The sequence below is a fragment of the Phacochoerus africanus genome, chromosome 5 (genome assembly GCF_016906955.1).
Source record: "Phacochoerus africanus isolate WHEZ1 chromosome 5, ROS_Pafr_v1, whole genome shotgun sequence".
Lineage (NCBI taxonomy): Eukaryota > Metazoa > Chordata > Mammalia > Artiodactyla > Suidae > Phacochoerus > Phacochoerus africanus.
The window spans coordinates 110,815,713-110,842,531 of NC_062548.1; the positions used below are offsets into that span (position 1 = coordinate 110,815,713).

Consider the following 26,819-nt stretch of genomic DNA (forward strand, 5'->3'; position numbering starts at 1 on the left):
AAGAGCTTGGCTCAGGCGGGCTTGTACTTTTTGAGGCAAATGCCATTTCTGAGACATGATTCAATGTGTCTGTCCAGGAACCAGCCACATATGAATGTGAAATGAATAGGAACGGGAAATATTCACATCTCAAAGTCCCCCCACTCATTGCATTCCCCATCTTTTTAGGCACAAACACGAAGTTCTTGATCAAAGCTAAGAAATACACAGGACAGTGTGAGCCACCACAACTACATGGTCTAAACAAGACCCAGCCACTGATCACACTCATTGTCCTGGCAGGGCAGATTCATAGCACAGATGGTGCTGCTCGGATGTTAATTTTAAATTGGAAAAAAAATTAAAAATGACCTCCTGGAGCCAAGGGGTCTGCAGCCCCTGCTGTCAGTAGCAATGGGAAGTACATTATTATATTCTGGCAGGAAATCTCCATTCCTGATGACAGACACATCAGCAGGGCGGGTCTGCACAGTCACGTGTCACAATGCCACTCTGGCATGTAAGGAAACTGGGAGGTGAAGTTTCTTACTGGGGCAGATTCAATTCAGCTGCTTTTAAAAATGAGGAAGAGGCTGCATTTCATCCTCCACACATCAGAGCTGAAAACCCAGGGCACAAAACTTTGAGGTGCCTCATTTTCTAATAAAGGAAAAGCAAGGACCAATCCACATGCAGTAGGAAAAATGGGTCATGTTGCACTCAAATTTCTAGACTCAGTGTTTTTCTTACAGGCTTCCACATGTCCTGTTAATGGATGATGGTGTTTGGAGAACATACACACCAGGACATGGAAGAAGGAGAGAGAGAATGGAATTACTATTTACCCCAGTGCATGCTGAGCCGGCAGTATAATAGGCATTTTTCTTTGAAATTAGCCAAAGCTACAGAAGTAGAAAAATGTTGACCATTTACTGGTGACAGAGGAAGGACCACAAGAGAGAAGATTCTACTGGCGATGCTACAGTGTATGGAACTGGATATCTCTTTGGGTATCTGTCTGCTCATGCTCATTCTCAGAGAATCAGTTCTTACCCACTGTGCTGAGTGAACAGGCAGGAACTCTGCTTCCCTGGTATTAAAACGCTAAGTTGTGAGAGAAAACTGGGTATTCTAAAGAGAAAAAACCCAGAATCAAAAGTCCTAGGTTCTAGCCCTACGGCTTCCTATTCCTTGGACTGGATACGTTTGAGCATCTATTGAGCAGGATTCTGGTTTTCTGCCTTAGCAGCATTAAAAGCTGTTCACTGTTCCATTCACGGATTGACTCACTCACTCAATTCCTCAGGAGGCTGAGAGTTACAGGCAGAGTGGGGCTTGGAAGAGGAGGGACCAAAAGGACAGGAGGCTGACATGTGCTGCAACGGTGTGTGGAGAAGAGGTAATGCCTAGAGTTCAGCCAGGAAGAGCTGGGGAAGGCTTCACCCTGGAGGTGAGCCTCCACAGGAAGGGGGTCAACCAGGTGCGGAAGAGGAGGTGTGGTAACTCAGAGTCGCAAGCATTTATGATGGATAAGAAAGCTGTAGGGAAATGAAACGACCACACGAACACTGCCTACTATAGGTCCCTGCTAAAGGACTGTCAAAAAAAGGAAAGTCAGCTAACAGGCTCTATTAAGCTCCCATGTGCCAGGCGCTGTGTACTTTTGCGCACACTTTTCCCTTTAAAGCTTAGAATCCTAGGAAATAATTGTAATTAGCTCTTTTTTTGCTTCTGATAAGTAAGCTACGGTTGACAGCATAACTGTCCTAGCTTATTTGAAGGATTTGACTCTAAGTCGGTCTATCTGCAAAACCATGCTCTTTCTACGCCACAGCTGCCCTGTCGAAGCCCTGAGAAGAAAATTATTCCATATATTCCCGACTAGATCGTAAGCATCAGTTAAGTACTTAGTTCAGCAATAAGCGTTTGTGACTAAAATTCCAAGGAGAGTAATAACTGTGAACGTTGATGAGCTCAGCCCCGCAGGGTCAGCTTTATCATTAGCAGGATTTATGTTTATTGAATTTGCTCGATTTATTAGGTGAAAGAGATCAAATTGCTTAATGTTCAATTAAACTGTACTTGTCGAGGACAGGGAAGTAATGAAGTCTAAAGTCTTGGCAGAGTTCACCTTCTGTGGGACTCCTGTAAATGTTAACGCTCTAAGGAAACACTCGGGCCATAGACTAATGAAGTCCCCCACCCCCCACTCTTCACCTAATGCTGCCCCTTCCAAGTTCAATCACTCCCAGCGTTCCCCAGTACATGGCTGTTTGTGTAGCCAGATTCCAACTAGAGAGAGGGATTTGCTGGATATGAATGCCAAATAATGGAGGCTCCATTTAGAAATCCATTTCTAAAACCTTGATTCAAATTTTATATACTTGTAATAGCATTAAATTATGCCACACAAGAAAACCTTAAAATAATGATGGATAACTTAGGAATTTCTTACTAAGGATTGCATGAAAGGTTTCCTCCATTTCTAAATAAACAGGGCTTTGGAAATAAGACAGTCTTGCAGTCAGGCAATCTCAGAGGAAATTGGGAATGAGGTAACTTATAATATACAAGACACAGGATGAGACAATACTATAAACAGGCAAATAGCAAGAAAGTTCAACTTGTTAATTTTCTAAGCTGATCTACTTCATAGTTTTCCAGCTGAAAAAACAGATAAACTATTTCATTTCCTCCTTTCCTACTCATTAAGCACCACTCTGAAGTGGCAATTTAAGAAATCAACAATTAGAAAAAGTAAATATTATAGGTAAGGAATACATTTTATTTTTTCTTCTATTTTGTTTTTTTACATTAACCAAGTAAGAATTATTTTAAAGTTTGAGTTGCACATGTGCTTAAGAATCAAGAGGTGGTTGCACAACATAAGGAATACACTGATGACACTGAATTATTCACTATAATTTTTTTTTTAGCGCTGTGCCTGTGGCATATGGAAGTTCCCAGGCTAGGGGTCAAACTGGAGCTGCTGCTACAGGCCTACATCACAGCTACAGCAACATGGGATCCGAGTTGCATCTACGACCTACACCACAGCTCATGACAACACCGGATCCTTTAACCCACTGAGCAAGGCCAAGGATCAAATCTGCATCCTTCATAACCCACTGAGCCACAATGGGAACTCCAAAATGTTTAGTTTTATGTCATGAATTTAACCTCAATTTTTTTAAAAAAGAGAAAAGAGTGTGTTCTTTAAAGTCTGGTATTCATCTAATCTTTGTATTTTTAAGTGGTAAAATGAGAAAACAAGACTAATTAATCTCTTAGGTCCTTTGTAGCTTACATAGCCTACAATTCTAAGCAGAAAATTGTTTACTGTTAGGCTGCAAAATATTGGGAAGTCAATCCGTCATTGAAACTTGTGGCTGTAATATGAAGTAATCACCACCAGATGGTGCTAGTTCCCTCAGTGGTGCTCACCTGGGTGTTTCCAGATGATTGACAAACATGGAATGGAACACAGAGGAAGTAAGCATGGACAGTCTAACCTATAAGGACAGTCAGCACTCATTCATTTGTCTGCTGAGGAAACAGGTCCAGAGACATCGAATGATATGCCAAAGGGCAAGTCAGGATAAATCCTCAAAATATTAGATTTTCTTTTAATAAAATCAAATTATTAAACTGTAAGGATAAAAATAGTTGTGTCAAAGTATTTTAACCTTTCTTATTTTAAGTCTGGAAGCTGTTAAAAACTCCCTTGATTAATATTCAGAAGTATAGAGCTCAAGTTATGAAATAAAGTTATACTGCGGAATCCTAATTTGAAGAGCAAGTTCTAGGTAATTAATGTAATATTAAAGTAACACTAAACATAATAGATTATTCATAAATATGTATTCCTTTTAATTACAGGAAACAAGATAAAGCTGCAAAGCAAAACTGATCTATTTTAAGATCTGTAACTCTGTTTTATGATTTTTCTCTTAATATTGCTGCTTATCTTAAATCTGAAGTGACTCTCTGTTTACCATCTCCTCTGGATCTGTTCAGAACCAGATGCAGTCCTAGTAGCTGTTCCTTCTGGCAGTGACTTATTTGGCTACATTGGTATGCTCTGATAGATTATGTGGTGAATGGGAACCTCAGGGGTTGAACAGTGCACAACCAGAACAACTGTCCACAACAGCTCTGCTTGTCAATGAGACTGGAAGTTCAGAAGGAAGCATTAAAGAAGCATTCTTGTTGTGCTCAGAAGTCTTCCAATGAGCTAATCTTTTGTAATTTACCTTTTTCTTAAGACATTGGCTACTGATGCTGAGCAAAACAATTATCACCCTAGCTTCTGCTCCTGCAGATTTAGGTCAGTGTGCTTCCTAAACACTTTCTAGATGCTCTCCTCCCAATTTTAAGAGATATGATCTGTCTGCTGCACAAAGGGAGAGAAGATAAAATTTCCCCTACCCCTCCTCTGCCAGGAAGGCCTGCTCTAGCCATGAGGTCAGCATATAAAGGTATGGGCAGCCAGGGCCTTTTTTCCAGCCAAAGTTGTCTTATAAGGCCAATTAAGAAAAGGTCAGAATAAATTCAACATTATTTGAATTTAAGATCTCAAACATAGAACAGAGCTCTAAGCAATTACACACAGCAATTTTTTCCCCCACAGTCCCAGCACAGTTCATTTTCTTCGAGTATATTTCAACTAGTACTATCAGTCAAGAGAAATCCTATCAGCAAAGTTTAATTAAAATATATAAAAGTAAAATTTGCACTAAAGAGCAAATCAACTCGTTCAAGGTAACGTGGAAAAGGCATTCCTAGAAAATTGGAATGTCTATTCCTAATCTGTGATTTCAAGGTAGAAAGTTTAAGTTAACATTTTTGAGATCAATTAGATTGCTTGTTAATGAAAAATAAAAGTGTTGCTTTTTTGTGATCAGATTGTTCATTTTACGTGCATGTCAATTTTTCTACTCTGGCTCTTTGTTAGAAAGTTTCTAATAGGAGAGCAATGTGTATAGTCTGAATATTTTGTATAACAGAGCAGGACCAAAATACCATCTTAGCACTTCAGTGCAGTGTAGCTCTCCAGAAATAAGTCCTGAATGAAATTGATTCCCCACAGTCCAGGTTGTACACAAACCAAAAATTTCAGAAGTGTTCTTAGCATCAACTGGTCATCTTTCCACCACATTGCCCTCACCTTTAACTGTTATATGATTGTGGCGGAGGCCCTGGAGACAACCGCTTCACCCTGCCTGCTGGTCCTCCTCACTGCCTGCAGTTCCAAACCCTCACGGACTCACACCAACCCCAGGGAACTGGGTTGGGGAACTACAGCCCTGTTGCAGGACCCTCCTCTAAAGTTCCATCGCCAACAGTTCAGCAGGAAATGGAGGGTGTTTTCCCCTCTGTCAGAGCCTCCTTTGCCCCAGCACTTTACAGCTGTCCTTCCTCTGAGACAAACCGTGTTGCTTTGGGGATGGTGTTTCTTTTTTTGTTTTGTGTTTTTTGTTTGTTCGTTTGTTTGTTTTGTCATTTCTAGGGCCACTCCCATGGCAAATGGAGGTTCCCAGGCTAGGGGTCGAATTGGAGCTGTAGCCACTGGCCTACGTCAAAGCCACAGCAACGGGGGATCCGAGCAACCTACACCACAGCTCACGGCAACGCTGGATCCTTAACCCACTGAGCAAGGGCAGGGATCGAACCCGCAACCTCATGGTTCCTAGTCGGATTCGCTAACCACTGAGCCACGATGGGAACTCCGGGGATGGTGTTTCTAATCAATGACTACATCGCATGATCATAACCTGAACATGACTGACTTGCTCCATTCATTCTCTTCCTCTAACGCACCTCCCAAAGACAAGGTCGTTTTTAAACCCCACCTTTTGGGCTTCATTTCTAGTGTTGGTCCTCTGAGGCACAGACCTTCTTTTGGTACCTGGTCTTTGTGTCCCTCCATCCTGTTTGTTTCCTCCCTTCCACAAGTCCAGGATCTCTTCCCCGGTTTGGTGGAAGGGGCCTTGACCTGCCATAAAAGCCGTGTCCGGCTGGGGCCCTGCAGGGGTGTTTGGTACCCCACCTCCTCTCTGCCCTTCTCCAGTGCACATCTGGGGAAGGGGAAGGAACAACATTTAGCTCCAAACTGAAAATAAAGGCCTTTGCTGAAGTGTGTTTGTACAGGAATGGTGGTGGGGGCTGGAGAAGGTCCGCACAATGCAAATATTTTCTTTAACCGGTTCTCACCCTTGTTTTTCAATCCCACGTGGCAGCTCGGCTGGGCCATGGGGTGCTCAGATGTAGCTGGTGAAACATTATTTTGGGTGTTTGGGGAGAGGATCAACATTTACATGGGTGGATTTGAGCAAAGCCAATTACCCGCTGTAATGTGGGAGGGCCTCCTTCAATGTGTCGATGGCTTGATCAGAACAGCAAGGCTGGCCCTCCTCGGAGAAGGAGGATTCTACCAGCCCCTGCCTGGCCGCCTTTGCACGTGGGACTTCACCTGCAAAACTGGCTCTTCCTGCCTGATGGCTTTGGCCTTGGAGCCTCAGCTCTCCTTGGGCCTCCCCAGCATCAGCCCATCCTGCAGATTTGGAATTTACCAGCTTTTATAATCACGTGAGGCAACTCCTTAAAATGAATGAGTGAATGAATCAACGTGAATCAATCTTTTTCTCCTTCTCTTTTTAGAAACACCTGGAAATAACAATACACTCTATGTGGCACACACGGCTACGCAGACTCACATTCTAAGTATACACGACCTACATCCTGATCTTGATTCTCTAATAACTGATGATCGCAGTGGTGAATTTTTCCACCCAGTAACCTCAGCTGGCCTAAGAGGGTAATTCTGCTACAGAGATAATGACATATATTTGGTACAAAATATTAACACTTTGCTATTAAAATTTTAGAGTAAGAGTTTTTATTGTTATTTCTCATGTCTATAATATTTAAGAGAACCATACACTAGATAATCTGACAGGCCTTGTGATTTCAATTTGAAATATTTAGGAATTTATGTTGCATGAGAATTAAGAGAACTCTCAAGTCAGTACACAGTACTTATTTTAGAGTCATGAGGGAATTCAACAGTTGCATTTTAAGCTTGACTTATGAGATTTATGAGAGCTGCTTAAATATTTAAGCATTTAGAAGAAAATGCTTATGAGGAGAGCAGACTGCCCTTTCAGATATGTAGAATGCTTGAGAGAAAATCGAATCCATAAAATTTATAAATTGGAGACCAAAGTGTTAGGGATTTAATTAACAGAGTTTTGATACAGAAGTAAGGAAAGTTTAATCTGCTCTTTGAGATATATAAAGATTAACCACAAATAAAAGTTGACCTTATTTTTTATTACTATTTTTTTTTTATGGCTGCATGTGCAGCAGATGGAATTTCCCAGGCTAGGGGTTGAATCAGAGCTGCCTAGACCACAGCTACAGCAATGCCAGATCTTAGCCGCATCCATTACCTACGCTGCAGCTTGTCCAACACCGGGACCTTACCCACTGAGCGAGGCCAGGGATTGACCCTGCATCGTAATGGATAGTGGTTGGATTCTTAACCCACTGAGCCACAGTGGGACTCCTGATCTTAGTTTATATAAAAATATTAGATTTATAAACAGCAGCACAAAATGTTTAAGTTGAACTTATATTCTTAGGTAAATCCAGGTTTTACCATTGATAAATACACTGAATGTTCATTTAAAAGCCAACACAGGATGGTCCTGTGACATGGTAACCAGTAGCTGGGAAGCCTGAGGGGCATGGAAGCTTCTCTCAGGGTCTGCAGAGGTTTTTGGCTCCAAGTTAGTTCCCAAACACTCTGCTGCCTCTCATCATCTTTGACTCTTGCCTACTTTCAAAGAGACTTGTAGCACTGTAGAGCCAGGTAGTGGTGGGGAATAATCATTAGCTCAACTCATTTCTTGGAACAAGATCTGATTTATCATCCTTGCTGACACCCACGAAGCATGTACTGTATGTCAAGCATCTCATATGCATGATCACATTTTTAACCTGCCAGCCAATCCTGAGGGAGATGGTGTGGCTATTGCCACATAACAAATGAGGACACTCACATAATAATCATATTAAATCCCAAGACTTTCTGGGCATAATTCCCTACTCAATTTTATTTTGCAAAAATCCTTTCGTAGTAAGAAAAGTCGTTTCACTCTTTTGAGGGGGTAAGGGGTAGCCTTCTAAATAAATAAAGAGAGTCTTTTCAATAAGAAACAATGTCAATTGCTGACTGGCTGTTCCATACGGTATTCAATTCAATCTAGTTCCATGGATACCACGAATTCTGTCCCAGAGAACGGGCCACCACTTACCACTGAGAGTATACGCTAGGTGCCTATACATATGGTGTATAGGTGTATACATATGGTGGCCACTCAGGACGCCTTTTATAGCTTTCCAGTTTGATTTAAATCCTCCACTAGCGTTTCTTAACAGCTGCGCTTTCTTTAATCATAATTACCAGGATCGATGATCACAATGATAAATGCTTTCCGACTCACAGAGTATTAATTACCGTAACCTCCAAAGAGTTCTCACCTTTGGATAACGGAAACTGAAGCAACTAGTCCAGTGGAACTGACAGAAGCAGTGCCAAAAGCAGAACGAGATCCCTGGACCGCCTCAACCAAAGGCGGTGACCACTCACTCTGCCTCACATGTAGGATGTTCCAAAGTTATTATTAACATTCTTTGGAAACACAGTTCTTGGAAAAGCCTTTAAACCGTGACTGCTGAAAGGCCTTTTGCAACCACTGCCCAATTACAGTATTTCTTCAAGCTTAGTCCATGAGTCAAATCCCTGTCTTCCTTCACACCTCCAAGGGTATTATGAAACTTCTTACCCCGAGATCTCTGGGATCATGTAAAAAGCCATGCATGGATGTGGAAGAAATCACTAGCTCAACTGTTCAAAGACAGATTCCAGATTTTTTCACTCTTGCAAAACCATATAAAAAACCTGAGGAGCAATATGTTACTAGATATGTAATTATTTAGATATTAAATATTTAGACATTACGTGTTTAACTTACATACTTAATAAGTTATTAAAAGTTTTGGAGTTCCCGTTGTGGCTCAACAGTTAGTGAACCTGACTAGCATCCATGAGGTTGCAGGTTCGATCCCTGGCCTCACTCAGTGGGTTAAGGATCTGGCGTTGCCATGAGCTGTGGTGTAGGTCGCAAATGCGGCTCGGATCCAGCGTTGCTGTGGCTCTGGTGTAGGCTGGCGACTACAGTTCCAATTGGACCTCTAGCCTGGGAACTTCCATATGCCATGGCTGTGGCCCTAAAAGACCAAAAAATAAAAAAAGTTTTGTATCCTAGAAAATGATGAATTTATTAAAGATATCATTTGTGTATTTAAATGAGACAATATTGAGGAAGGAACTTCTAATTTAGCAGTACGACATAACTTATATGTTAGTTCTACAGAATTTTACATTCTGTGTAAATACAAGCTGTGTATCTCTTCCAAAATGTATTGCCTAGATGTTACATAGTAGATATTCAAATAAATAATGAAACAAAGGAGTATGTAAATAATTTAACTGAAACCAAAAGTAGGTAAATGATAAGCAATTTAGACTGCAATTTAGATACAGTTCTCACTCCTAACTGCACCTTGCATATAATCATTTACTAAACATGTTATTTGACTTAAAAAAAATAAGAATTAGACATAAATCTATATTATGATTTATAATTTCCTACTGACAGAACTGATTTCAAACTTCTCTTATACTATGATGATTCTATTTTTCTTCCTGGCACTCAAGTGCAAGGATAATCTGTAGTTCCAGAACCAGAATTTTTGAATCAAATCTATCTACATATTTATATCTTCAAACTGCTCTCTGAGCAACACTGAGAGAACTCATGCCTCTGCATTTTAATCAGTAATTGTATTTTACAAAACTTTTTAAGCATTTGCCAATTTCTTTTGTGGCACTTCAGTCTCCTTGGAGTTTTTTTTTAACCCCACTCACCTTTCTATGCCTGACTTTAAGTATGGCCAAGGTTAAAAACACCTGTGGTGCAGTACATAACATTAACCAGTAGGTGGCACTCTGTGAACACACTAAGTGTCCCCTCAAAATTTCTTAATTTCAAACTTTTGGATCAAGACTTCATCTACTTTTTCTGTGCAATTTGCTTACAGTAAATGTAATTATTTATTAAATTTATTTAACAGAAGTATAATTATTTTGAGATAACCACAGACACTGGGATCCCTATGTACTTTAGACTCCAGTGTAAATGTGTCTAATTTTCTTTCATTGGTAGATCAATAGGTTTCTTTTTTTTTGTCTTTTTTTTGTCTTTTTTGTTGTTGTTGTTGTTGTTGCTATTTCTTGGGCCGCTCCCGCAGCATATGGAGGTTCCCAGGCTAGGGGTTGAGTCGGAGCTGTAGCCACTGGCCTACGCCAGAGCCACAGCAACTCGGGATCCGAGCCGCGTCTGCAACCTACACCACAGCTCACGGCAACGCCGGATCGTTAACCCACTGAGCAAGGGCAGGGACCGAACCTGCAACCTCATGGCTCCTAGTCGGATTCGTTAACCACTGCGCCACGACGGGAACTCCATCAATAGGTTTCTATTTCCATGAGATAATAGCACCCTATATATCTTGCAATCCATAGGGACATTTTTTTCCCAGAAAATTTAAGGTTATACTTTTAAGAGTAGCAATAAATAAAAACATTAGAAGTTCATGTTAAGTGCTGGAGGGGCTGTAGAGAAAAGGGAACCCTCTTGCACTGTTGGTGGGAATGTCAACTGGTACAGCCACTATGGAGAACAGTTTGGAGATACCTTAGAAATCTACACATAGAACTTCCATATGACCCCGCAATCCCACTCTTGGGCATCTATCCGGACAAAACTCTACTTAAAAGAGACACATGCACCCGCATGTTCATTGCAGCACTATTCACAATAGCCAGGACATGGAAACAACCCAAATGTCCATCGACAGAGGATTGGATTCAGAAGATGTGGTATATATACACAATGGAATACTACTCAGCCATAAAACAGAATGACATAATGCCATTTGCAGCAACATGGATGGAACTAGAGAATCTATCCTGAGTGAAATGAGCCAGAAAGACAAAGATAAATACCATATGATATCACTTATAACTGGAATCTAATATCCAGCACAAATGAACATCTCCTCAGAGAAGAAAATCATGGACTTGGAGAAAAGACTTGTGGCTGCCTGATGGGAGGGGGAGGGAGTGGGAGGGATCGGGAGCTTGGGCTTATCAGACACAACTTAGAATAGATTGACAAGGAGATCCTGCTGAATAGCATTGAGAACTTTGTCTAGATACTCATGTTGCAACAGAAGAAAGGGTGGGGGAAGAAATGTAATTGTAATGTATACATGTAAGGATAACTTGATCCCCTTGCTGTACAGTGGGAAAATAAAAAAAAAATAAAAAATAAAAAAAAAAGAAGTTCATGTTAGATCAGTGCTGGGCGTCACCAACATTTGTATTTACTGAGAATTACTGACTTGCTTTTAATCCATTAATTCATCAAAGTATGTACTGTTATCTCTTCTGCCCACCAGTGTGCTTGACTCTTAAACCAGAGTGGACAAGACATCGCTTCTAACTTGGTGAAGCTTATTGCCTGGCTCTAAGGCTGCAGAGTTTCTCCCTCCTCTAAGCACACAATGCATGAGGAAACTGAAAAAAAAAAAAAAAAAAACCTCAGCTTAAATGTTTCACTTTTATATTCTAAGGGGCAATACTTTTCTAAGGTGTGCTTTTAAGACCTTAGGGAGATAGGGACGGGGGTAACACTGAAGTCATTGAGAGCACAGATGCTGAAGCCAGGCTTTGAATCTGCCACTTCCTGGTACCTGACCACGACAGGTAACATCATCCTCTGTGGCTCACTTCCTCTCCTCCCAAACGGAGGTAATTAGACACCTCCCTCACTGAAAGGCTTGGAGAACTAAATGTCTTAACAGATGGCAAGCATTGTGAGCCATGCCTGGCACTGTGCTGTATACATGTTAACTCATTTTTCATTCAGGTGGAGACCCAGGAAAACCAAGCTGCGGGACACTCATATTCCAGTAAACTCCAGACTGCAGAGTTAGTTCAGATAACCCCATGACTTCCTTCTAGCATGACACTGAAAACTTCCAGAAAGAACAAACAATGAATGACCACCCTCTCTTGTTCATCATAAGGATACAATGCTTTGTCTTTTCTGACTTGGTTTATGAAATAGCTTTGTCTCTCAGAGGCGGGCCATGGTATTATGATAAAGAGCCCAAATTTCTGCTTCCTCCCAAAGCAGCTTAGCACGCTCCCCCAACCCCCAACCAAGGGGAAAAAAAAAAGCAAAACCAAAAACCCACCACTTTTCCTCCCTTTTTTGGGCATATGAAAGTTCCCAGGCCTGGGATTAGATCTGAGCCACAGCTGTGACCTACGTTCCAGCTCTGGCAATGCCGGATCTTTAGCCCACTGTGCTGGGTTGGGGCTTGAACCTGCTTCCTGGTGCTAGAGATGCCGCCAATCCCAATGTGCCACAGCAGGAACTCCAAAAACATTTTAAAGACAGGCAGGATTAGAAGATATTGAGAGGAGAAGGAGAGGAAGAGGAGGCTGGAGCAGCAATGAGAGAAACCCCAAAGGTTGAGGAGTAGGAAGCTTAGCACACAACCACCACACCCAACTCCCTGCAGCGCCTGCCGCCCTCAGCCACCCGAGTGCTTCTCCTGATGCCCGGTGTGCCTGGCCTGGAAGACTTGAGCTGAGGATTAAAACAGGATCCTAAGTGGCCCCCGAAACGTACCGAATCATACAAGCAAGCCATTCTCCTCGTGTACAGTTGCCCTGACATAATCCATCACCCTCCACTCACCTCCCTGCATGTGGTACCAATCCACAAGTTGCCATCTAACTTCAGAGAACACTATTTAAGGAGCCACCCCTCCCTCCTCCAACTACCAGTGTTCTCAGACGCACTTGCTGCTTTAGCAAGAATTAGTGCCCATGACCTATTGGACCAGAAGTGTGAAAGCCTGTGGTGGAGCCAAAGCTTTACTTTGCACTGCACTTTAATGCTCAAAGCTGATGACAAGCACTGCGATTTATTCCTCAAATTCCTCTAGCACTGTTTCCATCAGTAACTAATTGTTCCCCAAAGCAGTGCTGCTGTACTCCCAGGGAAACTCGAAGGGTCAGTGCCTGACAGGCTGGGATTCATCCAGTGCTTTCATCAACAGACAGCGTGGTCCTTTCTCAACGATCATATATCCCTGGATAGCATCATTTCAAAGGTTCAATGGCAGACATGACAAGCAAATCAGTTTTACAAGGCTTCCTCTTTGAAAAACGAATAATGGCATTTAAAGTCAGTTTTAATAAAATCAGGTTGAATGCTATAAGGTATCTCTAGAACCTTGCTGATGCAGCCTGAGGACCAGCGGCAGCCCCACTGCCCTGGGACTTAGGCACAAAGAATCCTGCCCACCCCCTTTCATCTAGAAACTAGAATCTGCTTTTTTTTTTTTTTTATAAGATAAGGTATTCTTTATAAGATGACCGACGGGTCCATTAATGTTTATGAAGCAGTTGTCTAGAAGAGAAAGTTTTACATGCGGACAACCGTTTCTGGATTTGTCTCTCTTTAATTCCGTGCTTTATGTCCTGATGCTATTGTGTAATTGCGTATTTTTTATAAGAACCTTGAATTTCAGTTACATTTGAAAATGCATTTAATCTGTCACGTAGCACTAGAAGCATTAGGTGCCAAAATCTTCTGAATGTGTACAATGTGTTAAACACTATGCTGAGTGTTCATTGTTAACTTACTTAATTCTTACGACCGCCCTGTGAAGCGGGTGATGTTTGTTTCAAGTGAGGAAACTGAGGCACAGGGAGACAAAGGGACAAGGTTGTGTAGACAGGGAGGTGCCACACTAGGATGCACACCCAGGCAAACTGGTTTCAGAGCCCATGTGCCCAGCCGTCTGTGGCTCATTTACTTGCTCTGCTCCTGCAGAAATGTGCTCAATGGAAGACGGTTTGCTGTAGGTATGACCAGAACATCCTGTACTAATCAAGGGAATGCCTGCTAATCACAGGGCCTCGGGGAAGAAATTGCTAACTTTGCTGTGGGCTTCTTGGATTTAGGGTAGAGGATCCCCTAAATTCTAGGCCCATAATTTCAGGTGTTTAAAAGTAACACTCCTCCTGGGCTATCTAATTACTTCCTATTTCCAGTGGTTTCAATATGCATTCCCCAGGACCTGGGGTCCTTCACAGATTACTCAAGAACCTAGCTAGTTGTTCTCCCTACCTGGAGCTTCCACATCTTTGATGTTAATGAATTCATACACTGGAAGTTACAATAAGAATTTAGTCACCAAAAGATGACCATTTTTTAAAAATAAAAGACTGAAAACCACTGAGTGGAAGGATTTGGCTGCCTACAGACTAGAGATTCTTTTTGGAGAATTCGTCATCAGTATTGCACATATATTAACTAGAAAGAGTGCAGCAATGATGCTAAACTTTTTAAAAAAAATTGGGTGTGGTACCATTATTTCTTCATATCTCATACTTTCCTAAAAATATTATATATACAGTGTATATTTGGTTCCCATGGATTTGTTTGAATTTACATTAAAACGTGTTTTGTTAGATCAGTTGAAAATAAGGCAATATTCTAAAATTCCTTTCTAACAACACAATACTGAAATGTTCTTTTTAAAACTTAGTCAATTAGATTTGATTTGCCAAGGCACTGGCTCCTCAGATTTACATGCAGTAACTACTTAATATGTCACAGGATCAGGACAGGGATAAAATAAAATGAAAATACATGCTGAACCTTTCCTAAAAGAGTTTCCATAACAACAGGGATACCATAAGCCACGTGTTGGGTCTGTGAACAAAACAGGCACAAAGTTCCTACAAATCAGTAAGAAACAGACACCAAGTCCAACTCCCCAAATGGGCAAAGGATATGACACTCACCAACAAAGAAATACAAATCATCTATACACAAAACATGCTCAAATTCCCTCGGAATAAGGGCTATGCATGTAAGATACCCATCTGTCCCACCTGATAACAATTTTAAAGGCGAAGCATACCCCATGGTAAGAGGGTAGGAGGAAAAAGGCATTTCAAACATTGCAAATGTGAGAGTACATTTGTACAGGAGTTTTGCAGAGGAATATAGTAATCTTACAGTACATATACTTCTGGATGTAGTGTTTTCATTTGTAGGAATTTTCTTCCCAAGGTACTTCTACAGGTATATATAAGATATTTATAATAGGAAAATCAGGAGTAGGACAGGGCAGGGGCTGGGGGGTCAGAGAACCCAAATGCCCAGCGCTTGAGGTGATTAAGACATGGTGCAGGCATACTCTGTATTACTGTGCCTTAGTTTACGGAACTTTTCACAAATTGAAGGTTTGTGGCAACCCTGCATCAAGCAAGTTTATTGGCACCGTTTTTCCAGCAGCATTTGCTCATTTGTATGTATGTCATTTTGGCAATCCTCACCATATTTCAAACAAGTATTGCTACTTTTTTTTTTTGGCTTTTGCTCTTTAGGGCCACATCCTCGGCATATGGAAGTTCCTAGGCTAAGGGTCGAATCAGAGCTACAGCTGCCAGCCTACACCACAGCCACAGCAACGCAGGATCTGAGCCGTGTCTGTGACTGACACCACAGCTCACGGCAATGCCGGATCCTTAACCCACTGAGCGAGCCCAGGGATTGAACCCACATCCTCGTGGATCTTAGTTGGGTTCATTAACCGCTAAGCCATGAGGGGAACTCCTATTATTATTACTTATTTGTTATGGTGATCAGTGATCTTTGGATGTTAGTGTTGTAATTATTTTTGGGTGCCACAAACCCTATCCACATGAGACAGAAAAGTTAATTGATCGTTGAAGCAAAGGATTAGAATATTACATGAACTGCGTTGATAAAGCAGTGGCAGGGCTTGAGAGGGCTGACTTGAATTCTGAAAGAAGTTCTACTGTAGGTAAAATGCTATTAAAGAGTATTGCATACTGCAGAGAAATCATCTGTGAAGGGAGAATCAACTGAGGTGGCAAACTTCACTGTTGTCTTAAGAAATTGCCACAGGCACCCCCACCTCCAGCAACCATCACCCTCATCAGTCAGCAGGCATCGACATCCAGCCTCCACTAGCAAAAGGATGACTCATGGAAGACTCTGATCACGGTCAGCATTTTTCAGCAATCCAGTACTTTTCCATTAAGGTACGTGCCTTGTTTTAATAGACATACTGCTATTGCACACTTAATAGATGGCAGTACAGTATAAATATAACTTTTATATACCCTGGGAAACTAAAATTTTGGGTAACTTGCTTTATTGCAATATTCCCTTTATTATGGGGGTCTGGAACCGAACCCATAATATCTCCAAGGTCTGCCTGTACATCCATAAAACAGAGGCTGTGCAGCCATTTAAAAGTCACCATCTTTATTCAGTTCTAAGATAGCCTAGATTGTAAGTCAAATCCGGATAGACATTGAAATGTGAAAAAATGGCTTGTGGCCATTGATAGATGCCATCAGTTGTAAGATACCCCCAATTTCGGAGATGCAGAAGCATAAAACAGAAACCAAAGTGTGCCTTAAATCAATGATACAGATTTCAGCTTTACATATTCTCTTAAATATAAATGTGTAACAATAAGTAATAAATAAATAATAAGAATCGATGTGTATAAAAAACACATGGAAGATTAAAAAATATAATCTGTTAAGAGTGAACACCTTCAAGGAGCAGAGTTCTGCTGTGATGAAGAAGATAGAGGGGGACATAATGTCTGATTAGTTATTCAGAAGGAGTATATATTAAAAAAAATTAAACAGCAAAAAAAAATTTGCCTAAATAGAAAGTGTGAGGTATGAGCATCATGAGAAGGTAACTTAAGCCCCACTATATTTGTTTCCTGCAGATTTCACCTTCCTCTCCTGTGGCATCTGCTTCCAGGAACAGAGGCAGCAGCAATGCTAGTGAGATGCCACACTCCTCGTGTTCCTGCTCTACCTACGTCCTCCCCATTTGCACAACAAGCCAACCAGAGAGATGCCTCCATTTTACAAATGAGCTTCACTGGGTGAGGTTATTTTTCCCAAGTCCAGCACATGCTGAATCTGAATTCCAGAATCAGACTGTTTGGCCCCAAAACACACACTCTTTCCATTTCGGGGCTACTCTCCTTACCATCTATATCTTTACATATTGGCTCTTCATCCTCTGCTATTCTTTTTCTGTCATTTCAAATTATTTTCTTTTTTATGCTACATTGGTTTGAAGTTACTTCCAAGCTAAAAAAAACTAATTTATTAAAGAGCTAACAACTCAACAGCAAAAAAGCCCAAGAACCCAATTGAAAAATGGGCAAAAGAACTAAATAGACATTTCTCCAAGGAAGATATACCGATGGCCAACAAGCACTTGAAACAATGCTCAACATCACTGATTATTAGAGAAATGAAAATCAAAACTACCATGAGATACCACTTCACACCAGTCAGAATGGCCATCATTAATAAGTCCACAAATAACAAATGCTGGAGGGGGGGGAGTGGAGAAAAGGGAACCCTCCTGCACTGTTGGTGGGAATGTAAGCTGGTACAACTGCTATGGAGAATGGTGTGGAGGTACCTCAGAAAACTATACATAGAACTACCATATCACTTGGCAATCCCACTCTTGGGCATATATCTGGACAAAACTTTCCTTGAAAAAGACACATGCACCTGCATGTTCATGGCAACGCTATTCACAATAGCCAAGACATGGAATCAACCCAAATGTCCACTGAGAGATGATTGGATTAGGAGCAGGTGGTATATATACACAATGGAATACTCCTTGGCCAAAAAAAAGAACAAAATAATGCTATTTGCAGCAACATGGATGGAACCAGAGACTCTCATCTTGAGTGAAGTAAGTCAAAAAGAGAAAAGACAAATACCATATGATATCACTTATATCTGGAATATAATATACAGCACAAAGGAACCCTTCCACAGAAAAGAAAATCATAGACTTGGAGAACAGACTTGTGGTTGCCAAGGGGGAGGGGGAGGGACTGGGAGGGACTTGGAGCTTGGGGTATAGAATGTTGCCTTTGGGATGGATTAGCAATGGAATCCTGCTGTGTAGCACTGGGAACTCTGTCTAGTCACTTATGATGGAACATGTAATGTCATAAAAAGGAATGTAAAAGTGTAACTGGGTCACCATGCTGTACAGTAGAAAAAAATATACACATAAATAAAAGATTAAAAAAAAAGAGCTTGAACATTGCCTTCTAACTAACTAAAAATTAATGCATGTCCTCTTTCCAAGCAATTATTCCCCTCTTGGCCATTCTGAGAATGTGTGCATGATAAATGTCTTCACTTTATACCCAGAGTATTTTCCTAGCTTTAATGAATCGAGTCTACAGTCAAAGACAAAATGCTACACCAAACATTTCCAAGGGCTTTCTTTAGTAGGCAGTGGAGTAGCTGCAATGTTAAAAAGAGAAATAAGCAAGCCTCACAGATCTCAACAGTCACCAAGTAGCCCAGCCCAGGAGCCCGAAGTCAGCATGTTCCAGTCTGCCAACACCAGGAAACTGAGAATTTAGCTGATCCCATTTTTTCCATTTGACCAAAGATTTAACCCCATGTCTAAAACTTGAAAGTCAAGATTTACTCAACTACATTTCACTTACTTTCTCTTCTCTTCCTCTAATAACCTCTGTGACCTGTCTCACAAAGAGATCGACAAAAAAAAAAAACTTAGACTTTGACATATGGAGATTGTAGTCCCTAATACTTCTTGCTCTGAGTAGAAACTGCTAGAAATAAGAAGGACTGTAGGAAGAAAGGAAGTTTCAGGAACCATAAATCCAAAAGACCCGTGCCACCAACTGCTAAGGTGCATTAGATTTCTTTGGGTCATTTATCACTCTTTAGGGAAAATGGAACGAGGGTTTCAAAAATTGACAAAGTCTGGAGTGGAGGTATAAACCAGGAGCCAGATGTTTCTGCAATCCTACTCCTCGGCTCCCTATACACACACCCATGAAAGTAAGATGTCAGGCGCGAAGGTGAAGACAGAAGCAGAATCGTCAGGCTCCAAAAGAGGTGTGAGGAATCTGTTTCCAAAGGCCTCCAGCAGAAGGACCTGGACAAGGGCTCACCTGAATCTTTCATGGGGCAGAGGGCGCACTGCATACCCCAGGCCTCTCCATATAGACAGCAGCACTCAGTGTATGTCGTCTGCTTGCCAACAAGAGGCCGGCTACACACATACTCATCACTCAGATGTTCCCAGCACAGATCCTGGTAGACGTCGGTTTCTTCGATTTGTTCTGAAAGGGAAGACACGGTTCCATGACAATTGCACTGTTATTCCTATTTCATAAACACTGTGGTGGAAGCCAGCGAGTCTCAAAGTTTCCATCCCTATTTCTAAGAGTGACTTCCAAGTAAAAGTCTGAAGCTGGCCTGGTCGTTCCATGGACCAAACCTCCGTCATCTCCAACTGGGTGTTGTTCCCTCAGCTGAAATTCAACCTGCCCATCATGTTCCAATTAAATTCTTCCCTCTATCGCTTCCATCACGACATAAAACCCTCTGCTATCTTGCCTGTACTTCATCATCCTGACGGACTTCTTATTTTTCTGATCTTTGATTTTTCAGCTTTACTGCTCTGTCAAATCCTATCATTTCGTTCTACGTGACATTTTTCTAGAGTCATCCTTTTTTTACCCATTTCCTCTGCCAAAGCCCTGAACCGGCGGGTCATTAATTCTAACCTTTCTACCTCTCAACTGATTTCAACCAAAGCAGTCTCCTGAATGTGCTGATACATTGATCAATTAAGCCAATTATCAGTGGCACATCCCATTCTTGGGGATGAACAGGGATTCCGACCGATGGACTTTGGAGGTCTCCACCCACTTCAAGGAACTCCCTCCTCCGTTCTGCCCAGCCTCATCTTTGTCCTTCAGTCCAGTCAAGCAAACCTAATTATTTCTCCTTGAAGTTACATATTCCTCAATTGCTTTTGAGGGTTAAGTGTGATCAACCCTCAGGCATAGAGTAGCTCTGCCATCTGCTCAGCTGCTCTGTACTCTGTTGTCCATTAAATCAGTATGTGCAGGGCATTAAATCTCCTACATACTGAAGATATGCATCTTGTTCTTTCTTTTAGCATCTCATTTTAATTATTTCAAAATACCCAAGGAATCAAGTTTTTCTCTTTTCCAAGAGCTCACATTTAAGCCAAAAGGAAAGCCTTATGACATTTATTTGGACACAGACTTGCATCTCACATCCAAACATACCATGTGATTCGCTTGGTCGGATACATCTTTTTTCTGAAGCATCCAGGACCATTGGGTGGGTACAGAAACAGTTATAAGAGCCTTCTGTATTAACGCACTGGCCATCAACACAACTGCTGGGGTCTTGACACTCGTCTATATCTTAAGAAAAAAAAATATAACGAAAATCAGCAATCAGTTGCACCTCATACACGTAACCCAACTTAATACACTTCCAAATTCAGCCCAGATTCCAGGGGCTGCCACATTTTAATTAGCTACACATCATCATCCAAAAGAGAACAGCTCTGACTATAAAAATGTTAAGTTGTATTGATTGGAAAAATAACATTGCCCTACGGCTGCTGACATTAAATAAGGAAAGAAAACATTTAAGAACAGGATATGCTTAGAAAGAAGCTTAGAAATTTAAGATAAAATGCCTTTTAATGACAGTTTTAAAATTATTTCCTTTTTCTATGTTTTTCTGCCTAGTGTATATGGTTTTCTGCTTAAGGATTAAAGTCTAGGTCAGTATTTTAAAATGACTTTCAGTTGCATGGTATGAGTGATGAAACAGAGGCTCCCCAGACCAAAAGAACACTTCAGTTATACCAGTGACCTGAATTATAATTCCACATTTAATATTAACTCTTTGAAATCTATTCAAATACGAGTATAAAGGGTTTTTATGTTCTTAAATATTGCTCAAGAAAAAGATCCATAAAACATTTATAGATCTTTTAAACATGTGATTTAGATTCAAAAAACGTTTCTATACATAGCATTACTTATTTTTTCCCATCTGTGTATTTTCACAGCACATCACACTGTAGCCCCTTAAAACTTACCAAAGCATTGCAATTTGACAGCATCATAGTATGTTCCTTGCTTACAGTAGCATTCGTAACCAGGCTGAGTGTTCAAACAGAAGCCATTTTTGCAGATTTCTTGTCCAAAAAGTAAGCATTCATCTGCATCTATTGGGGAAAAAAATGGAGACATATAGGAGTTAGCGTTGGTCTTTCAGTTAAATAGAAGATCTAACCAATATTGGGCTTCAAGTGAGATATTACAATATTCATATTACAAAGAGTCTTAAAAACACAGGGATATAAAATTCTTAAACTTAGGACTAATTCACAGATATAGAAACATCATCAGGCTTCTCTGTTCAGGGAGCAATGCCCAAAAACATTATCAGCAAAAGTATGCTTATAAATACAGCTTCAGAGATTCTACCTTATATTTGATGGAACAGTCTATGCATTCCATAATGGTACCGACAATATTCTCTGACGAAAATACCCTTTAAGACATGTCTCTTTCTATAAATGTATATTTTGGCCCATTAATTAGTTGAGATGAACAAAACTCCCATGAATAGTCTGATGCAACTTGATCAAGTCTTCTTTCTTGATAATGAGCTAATGAAAGCACAGTTGCTAAGGACACTGATAGATCCATTCCTCCACAGAATTTAGAGAGCTTGTTGTCTACAAACCTCAGTTTACTCACTGGTAAATTGGAGAGAATAGGAATATCTACCTGATAGCACTGGAAGAATTAAATGAGGCAATCCATGCAGGGGACTCGGTATACTCTCAAATATGGACTCAGTATCTATTGCTTTTGTGCGATTATTATTAGCATCATTTCTAGCATTTTTAAGCTAGTGTCATCTAGTCCTCATGTAAAAAATTTGGAGACTCCATAGAGAAATTGCTCAAAGTTACACAATTGGAAAATAGCAAGATCAAGCCCATAACACATGGCTCTTTGGTAAAGGCTTTTTTTGGTTCCAGCGGTGGGGTGGGGGTGGGGGGGTCATGCCTGTTACATGTGGAAGTTCCTGGGCCACGGATGGAACATGTGCCATGGCTGTAACCAGAGCCACAGGAGTGACAATGCTGGATCTTTAACCCATGAAGCCATGAGGGAACTTTAATACATAGCTGTTTGGATCAGAATCTAATATTTTCCCAAATATTTATAGCACTGCTAAGATAGGGTGAGCAGCAATTTATTTTCATTTAAAAGGGGGGGATGACTTTATGGTGAAGTTGGGTTCAATTTCATAGTACAAGTGAGACTTACCTACATCTCTGAAAAATCATAGTATGTAGTATTTGTGAACATGAAAGCCATTGAACATACTGCCAACCAAGTCTTGTTGTTTAATTGATCTAAATCATAGATGTACTTTAAAAACCCACATGAAATTTCTTATCCAGCTGCTGCATTGTACCATATTATTAAATGTAGATGGACAATAAAAATGTTTTTAGTCTGTTTTTCTAGCTACTTGGCAGTTTTTGATATTAAATTATCAACAAAAAAATCACATTGTATAAGGTCATAATATGTCTATCATGGAAGTATTAAAAGTGAGTACTTAATGAGGAAATACTCATATATGGTTTAAATTTCACCAAAATAAAAACATTTTACATTTATTTTAGAATTATAGGCTGATAGCATAAATACCTAAAACACATCAACTTTTGCTTTCTTCTCTTCCATTCCTTATTTTTAATCTGTAGCCATTAATGAAAGGTTCTAGCAAAGTAGGATGATTCCTAAAAAAGCAAAATCTCTGCTTTGTTGATGACCATTAAAGACTAACATGATGTGTTCAAATTTATATTGGTCCTAACATATGATTTCTAATATACTTCTAGAATAAAAGAATAAATTTATTAAGTACAGAATTTTGTGTTGAGTACTTTTACCTGTGTTATCTCCTTTACTTCTAATGGCAACCTTTGAAACATTATTTCTAACTCAGAGATGGAAACTCAGAATCTTAGGGCCTCCTGTCACACAGCCTTTAGTGTTCTAACTCCCAAGCCATAGTTCTGCCCGGGGTCCACTGTGGCCTTCTTCCAATGGTAGAATTCAAGGATTTGTCATCAGTTTCCATGGCTGAAAAGAATTCTAATTCTGCCTAATCCAAACCATGCTTTTACTTGAATGTCAAATATGCACACAAGATGCAAATTCATTTCTGTTTGATTCTGACCTTTATAGTTGTTGCTGTCGGCGTCGTAAGAGGATTCTCCAGTGGGGACGAAACCTTTCCCTCTAGGACACATTTCAGTGAATTCAGCTGATTTCAGGAAAGACAAGGTGAAAAAAAGTTACAAAAAACCCCTCAACTTCTTCCATGAGTATGTTTTAAGTTCAGTCTTGCTTTCTCAGACACAGTACCTTTAAGGCAAATTATGCCATTTAATTCAGGCAAATAAATTCAGCATGATCTCAAAATTTATAGATTAGGTGCAAACAAATCTCATCACTTAGTAAGTTTACTTAAAAACCTAAAAAATCTGTCCTGGTTCACCCATATATTATTTAACCTATTATGGGTGCTGTGGGATGTTAGATGACTTCTTTCTCCATTACTGTGGCCCCTAGTGTTTTAAAATTTTAATAGGAATCCATTAAGCAAAATTTTAACTACTCAAGCTTTAATGAGGAATAATGCTGTGCCACTGTCAGCAAAAATGTTGGTTTTGACTTAAAAATGGAATAAAACTGAATTTTCTTTCTGCCAAAATACCGCATGGAAAGTCGCTGTAACAGCCTATTCTGTGTTAGAAGGAAGTTTAAGAAATTATACTGAGGTGGGATAAGGGTGTGGTTCCAGCCCTGAATGAAATCCACTCTAAGATAATCTCATCTCAATGTGACCACAGCGGGTACCAGTAGATGTGACTACCATTTCAAGACGTCAGTGACCAAAATGAGAACATTCCAAGGTCCATGAACACCACATGACAGATACAAATGTGAAGACACCACTTACCAGTCCCCAAGACTGGGCAGGGGAAAATCTCACAGTTATCTCCCCACCCAGCACCAGAGGTGCAACAGCATTCTTGCTTGGTGACATTGGGGGCCAGCACATTGTCACAAAGACTGGCGTCGTTTAGATTATAGTAGCACTCTTTCTTTTCTTCTCTGGGTTGATCTACTTCTAAATCTAAAGAGTGGAGAAGGCGAAAAAAGTGTGGACAGGATGCATCAGATCTACCTGTATCACAACAGAGCTGCAAACACAATGGTAAAAAGACTGACGGGATGTGCCCACAGCACTTCATTTACAGAAAGCTGCTTTCCACTTCGTGTCAGATTCCTCCACTTCAAGATAAAAATGCACTTGAATCCTGAATTTTGATGGATTTCTAACACACCCTAAGAGTGTCAATCTGTCAAAATCATTTCCCGCTACGTTAACCCATTACTTTATTCCTGTAAATCTGGCTGTGAGTAGAGTTTCCATATCTGCTTTTGTGCCAAACATAGGGCTATTCTGTGTTGTACTATAACACCTACTTAAATCCATGAAAAATTTCCCCAGCACTGGACCAGAAATGTGGGGCCACACATAATATTTAACCCTTACATGGTTATTGAGTCAACCATGCCCCTCGATCTTTTCTGAACAGTACAAAGCAAAAGAAGATAACCAAAAACAAATAAAAAATAAAAAACACCACAGTAACCTGGGTCTATAAAATAACCCTTCATTACTGGAAATCTAAGTGCTTAAATTGCTGCAAATACATGACTTTGAATGAACTAATAAGAGCCATCTGAGCCTTGGGATAGAATTTCCAGGCTGGGCTTTAGTCCCAGCTTAAGTGTGTCCTAAAGAACATATATTCTAACACAGTTTGTTTAATCCTCTGTGATAAAAGAAAAGGTGATATGATAGAACACAAATGACAGGCACACCACCTACTTCCAGATAATACTAAAAACATAAATGTAATCCCAACAGATTTGACGTCTATCAGCAAGTTTGTGTTTTTAAAAAGTGATAAAAATAACCTCTTCCCTACTAAATGCTATAGAGATTCCGTTAGAATTTATTAAGTTTTAATTTTACACTGAATACGGCCATCACAATTATTTAGATTAGTACTAATGAAATATTTTCATTAGAACTATGATTTACAGATTCTTAACCCAAAGAAACTATAGGGACCAGGGGAAAACACTTGCCAATGAGGATAAGACTTTAATGTCAACACCTACCTTTCCAAAAAAGTTGGTAGATAATTATACTGTTTGGAAAGTTGAGCAAGTTATTTTCCTAATAGTTTCCCATATATTTATTTTGGCAGGGTCAAAGCGACTGTGGAAACCTGATTAACATATCATATAACAAAGGTGTTCTTAAAATGCAAGTTCATAAAATTGTATCCGAAGATCTACTGCCCTTTCTTTCCTCTTATGGTAGCAAAAACAAACAAAGCAGCACACAAAGCTTTGACACAGATATTACTCTCAGAATGCAGAATATCAATGAGGATGAAAGGATCCCTCTCACACTTGATTCTGGAGAATTCTCAGATTATCCTCTGTTTGACAGAATTCAGCTTGGACTCTAACTTAATAGCTGATGACAAATTCAAACCTAGAATAAGTGTCCAGGAAAAAACCGAAATGCTGATTCCTATGCAGTTTATGAAGCGGTTTTAAATCAATTCCTTGTGTGTGAAATTGGAAAAAACCTACCACATCCCTCGTCTCCAGGAGATTTTCAAGTGTGCAAAGGACAGACAAGTGTGTTTTGCCCACTGTAAATGAACAGACCACCGCCATCACCAGCTCATTCTCATACACAGAGAATCCACTGGGGAAAATGAAGGGTATTTTAAAAAAAAATTTTCATTATAGTTGATTTACAATGTTCTGTCAATTTCTGCTCTAAAGTAACCCAGTTATACATTCATACATATATATATATTCTTTTAAAAAAAGCATTTTAAGTCAACATTAAATCAATCATGTACCCTGTGAAAATTTTTATAAGCTTTCTTCCAATATTTGTGAATAAAGTAAAAACCTATTACTGTGACAAATTCCATTCATTTTATTCAGTGGGCCTAAAAACACAGCGAGTTATTAATGAATGCATAGAGAGATTTATCAAGTCAGCTACACCGCTAGAGTTTTTGTCAATCAAGTTAACGGTCTATGTGAAAAGAGGGCTCGATCATTTTTTTCATGTGTACAAAGTTGTAGGCACGTCATGGTTTTTATTACGAAATGGAATACTATACAGCAACACCTCAATGGAGGCTGCTGCATTCATGATAATTAGAGACCACAGGCTTCTTTCTGGATCAAAAACTTCAAATACATCTAAATACTTTCTACTGTGTTTTTTACACTCACGGAAATAAATTTTTTTTTCCTCCCATTTTCTTTGGAAGGAAACTCACAGATGAATGCACAAGGGAAATAATCAATACACTGTATTATTCGGGTTTTACATTGGTAGTTGTAAGTTTTGCTCTTATTTTCTTTCCAAGCAGATTGAAAGCTCAGTGTTTACACAGCTGACATTGAGGGTTAGGCCCTCATCTGTGTTTGGAAAAAGATGCAAATTCTTTTTGAAAAACTGGTCCTCAAAAGTCATCCTGTGAAAAGCTATAATGTCCCTATCTTCCTAACCTTTA

At 40.1% G+C, this 26,819-nt stretch overlaps 1 protein-coding gene across 12 annotated transcripts in view; it reads right to left on the bottom strand.

Moving 5' to 3' along the window:
• Nucleotides 1-26,819, bottom strand: part of LTBP1 (latent transforming growth factor beta binding protein 1) — a 420,392-nt gene that overhangs the window by 11,695 nt on the left and 381,878 nt on the right. For all 12 annotated transcript variants that reach the window (XM_047782305.1, XM_047782306.1, XM_047782304.1 and 9 more), the window contains 5 exons: nt 24,155-24,331; nt 23,369-23,455; nt 21,198-21,326; nt 20,368-20,508; nt 19,219-19,389 (listed from right to left, as the gene is read on the bottom strand). In XM_047782305.1, coding sequence (XP_047638261.1) covers nt 19,219-19,389; nt 20,368-20,508; nt 21,198-21,326; nt 23,369-23,455; nt 24,155-24,331 — 705 coding nt within the window. The remainder of the gene's footprint in view (nt 1-19,218; nt 19,390-20,367; nt 20,509-21,197; nt 21,327-23,368; nt 23,456-24,154; nt 24,332-26,819) is intronic.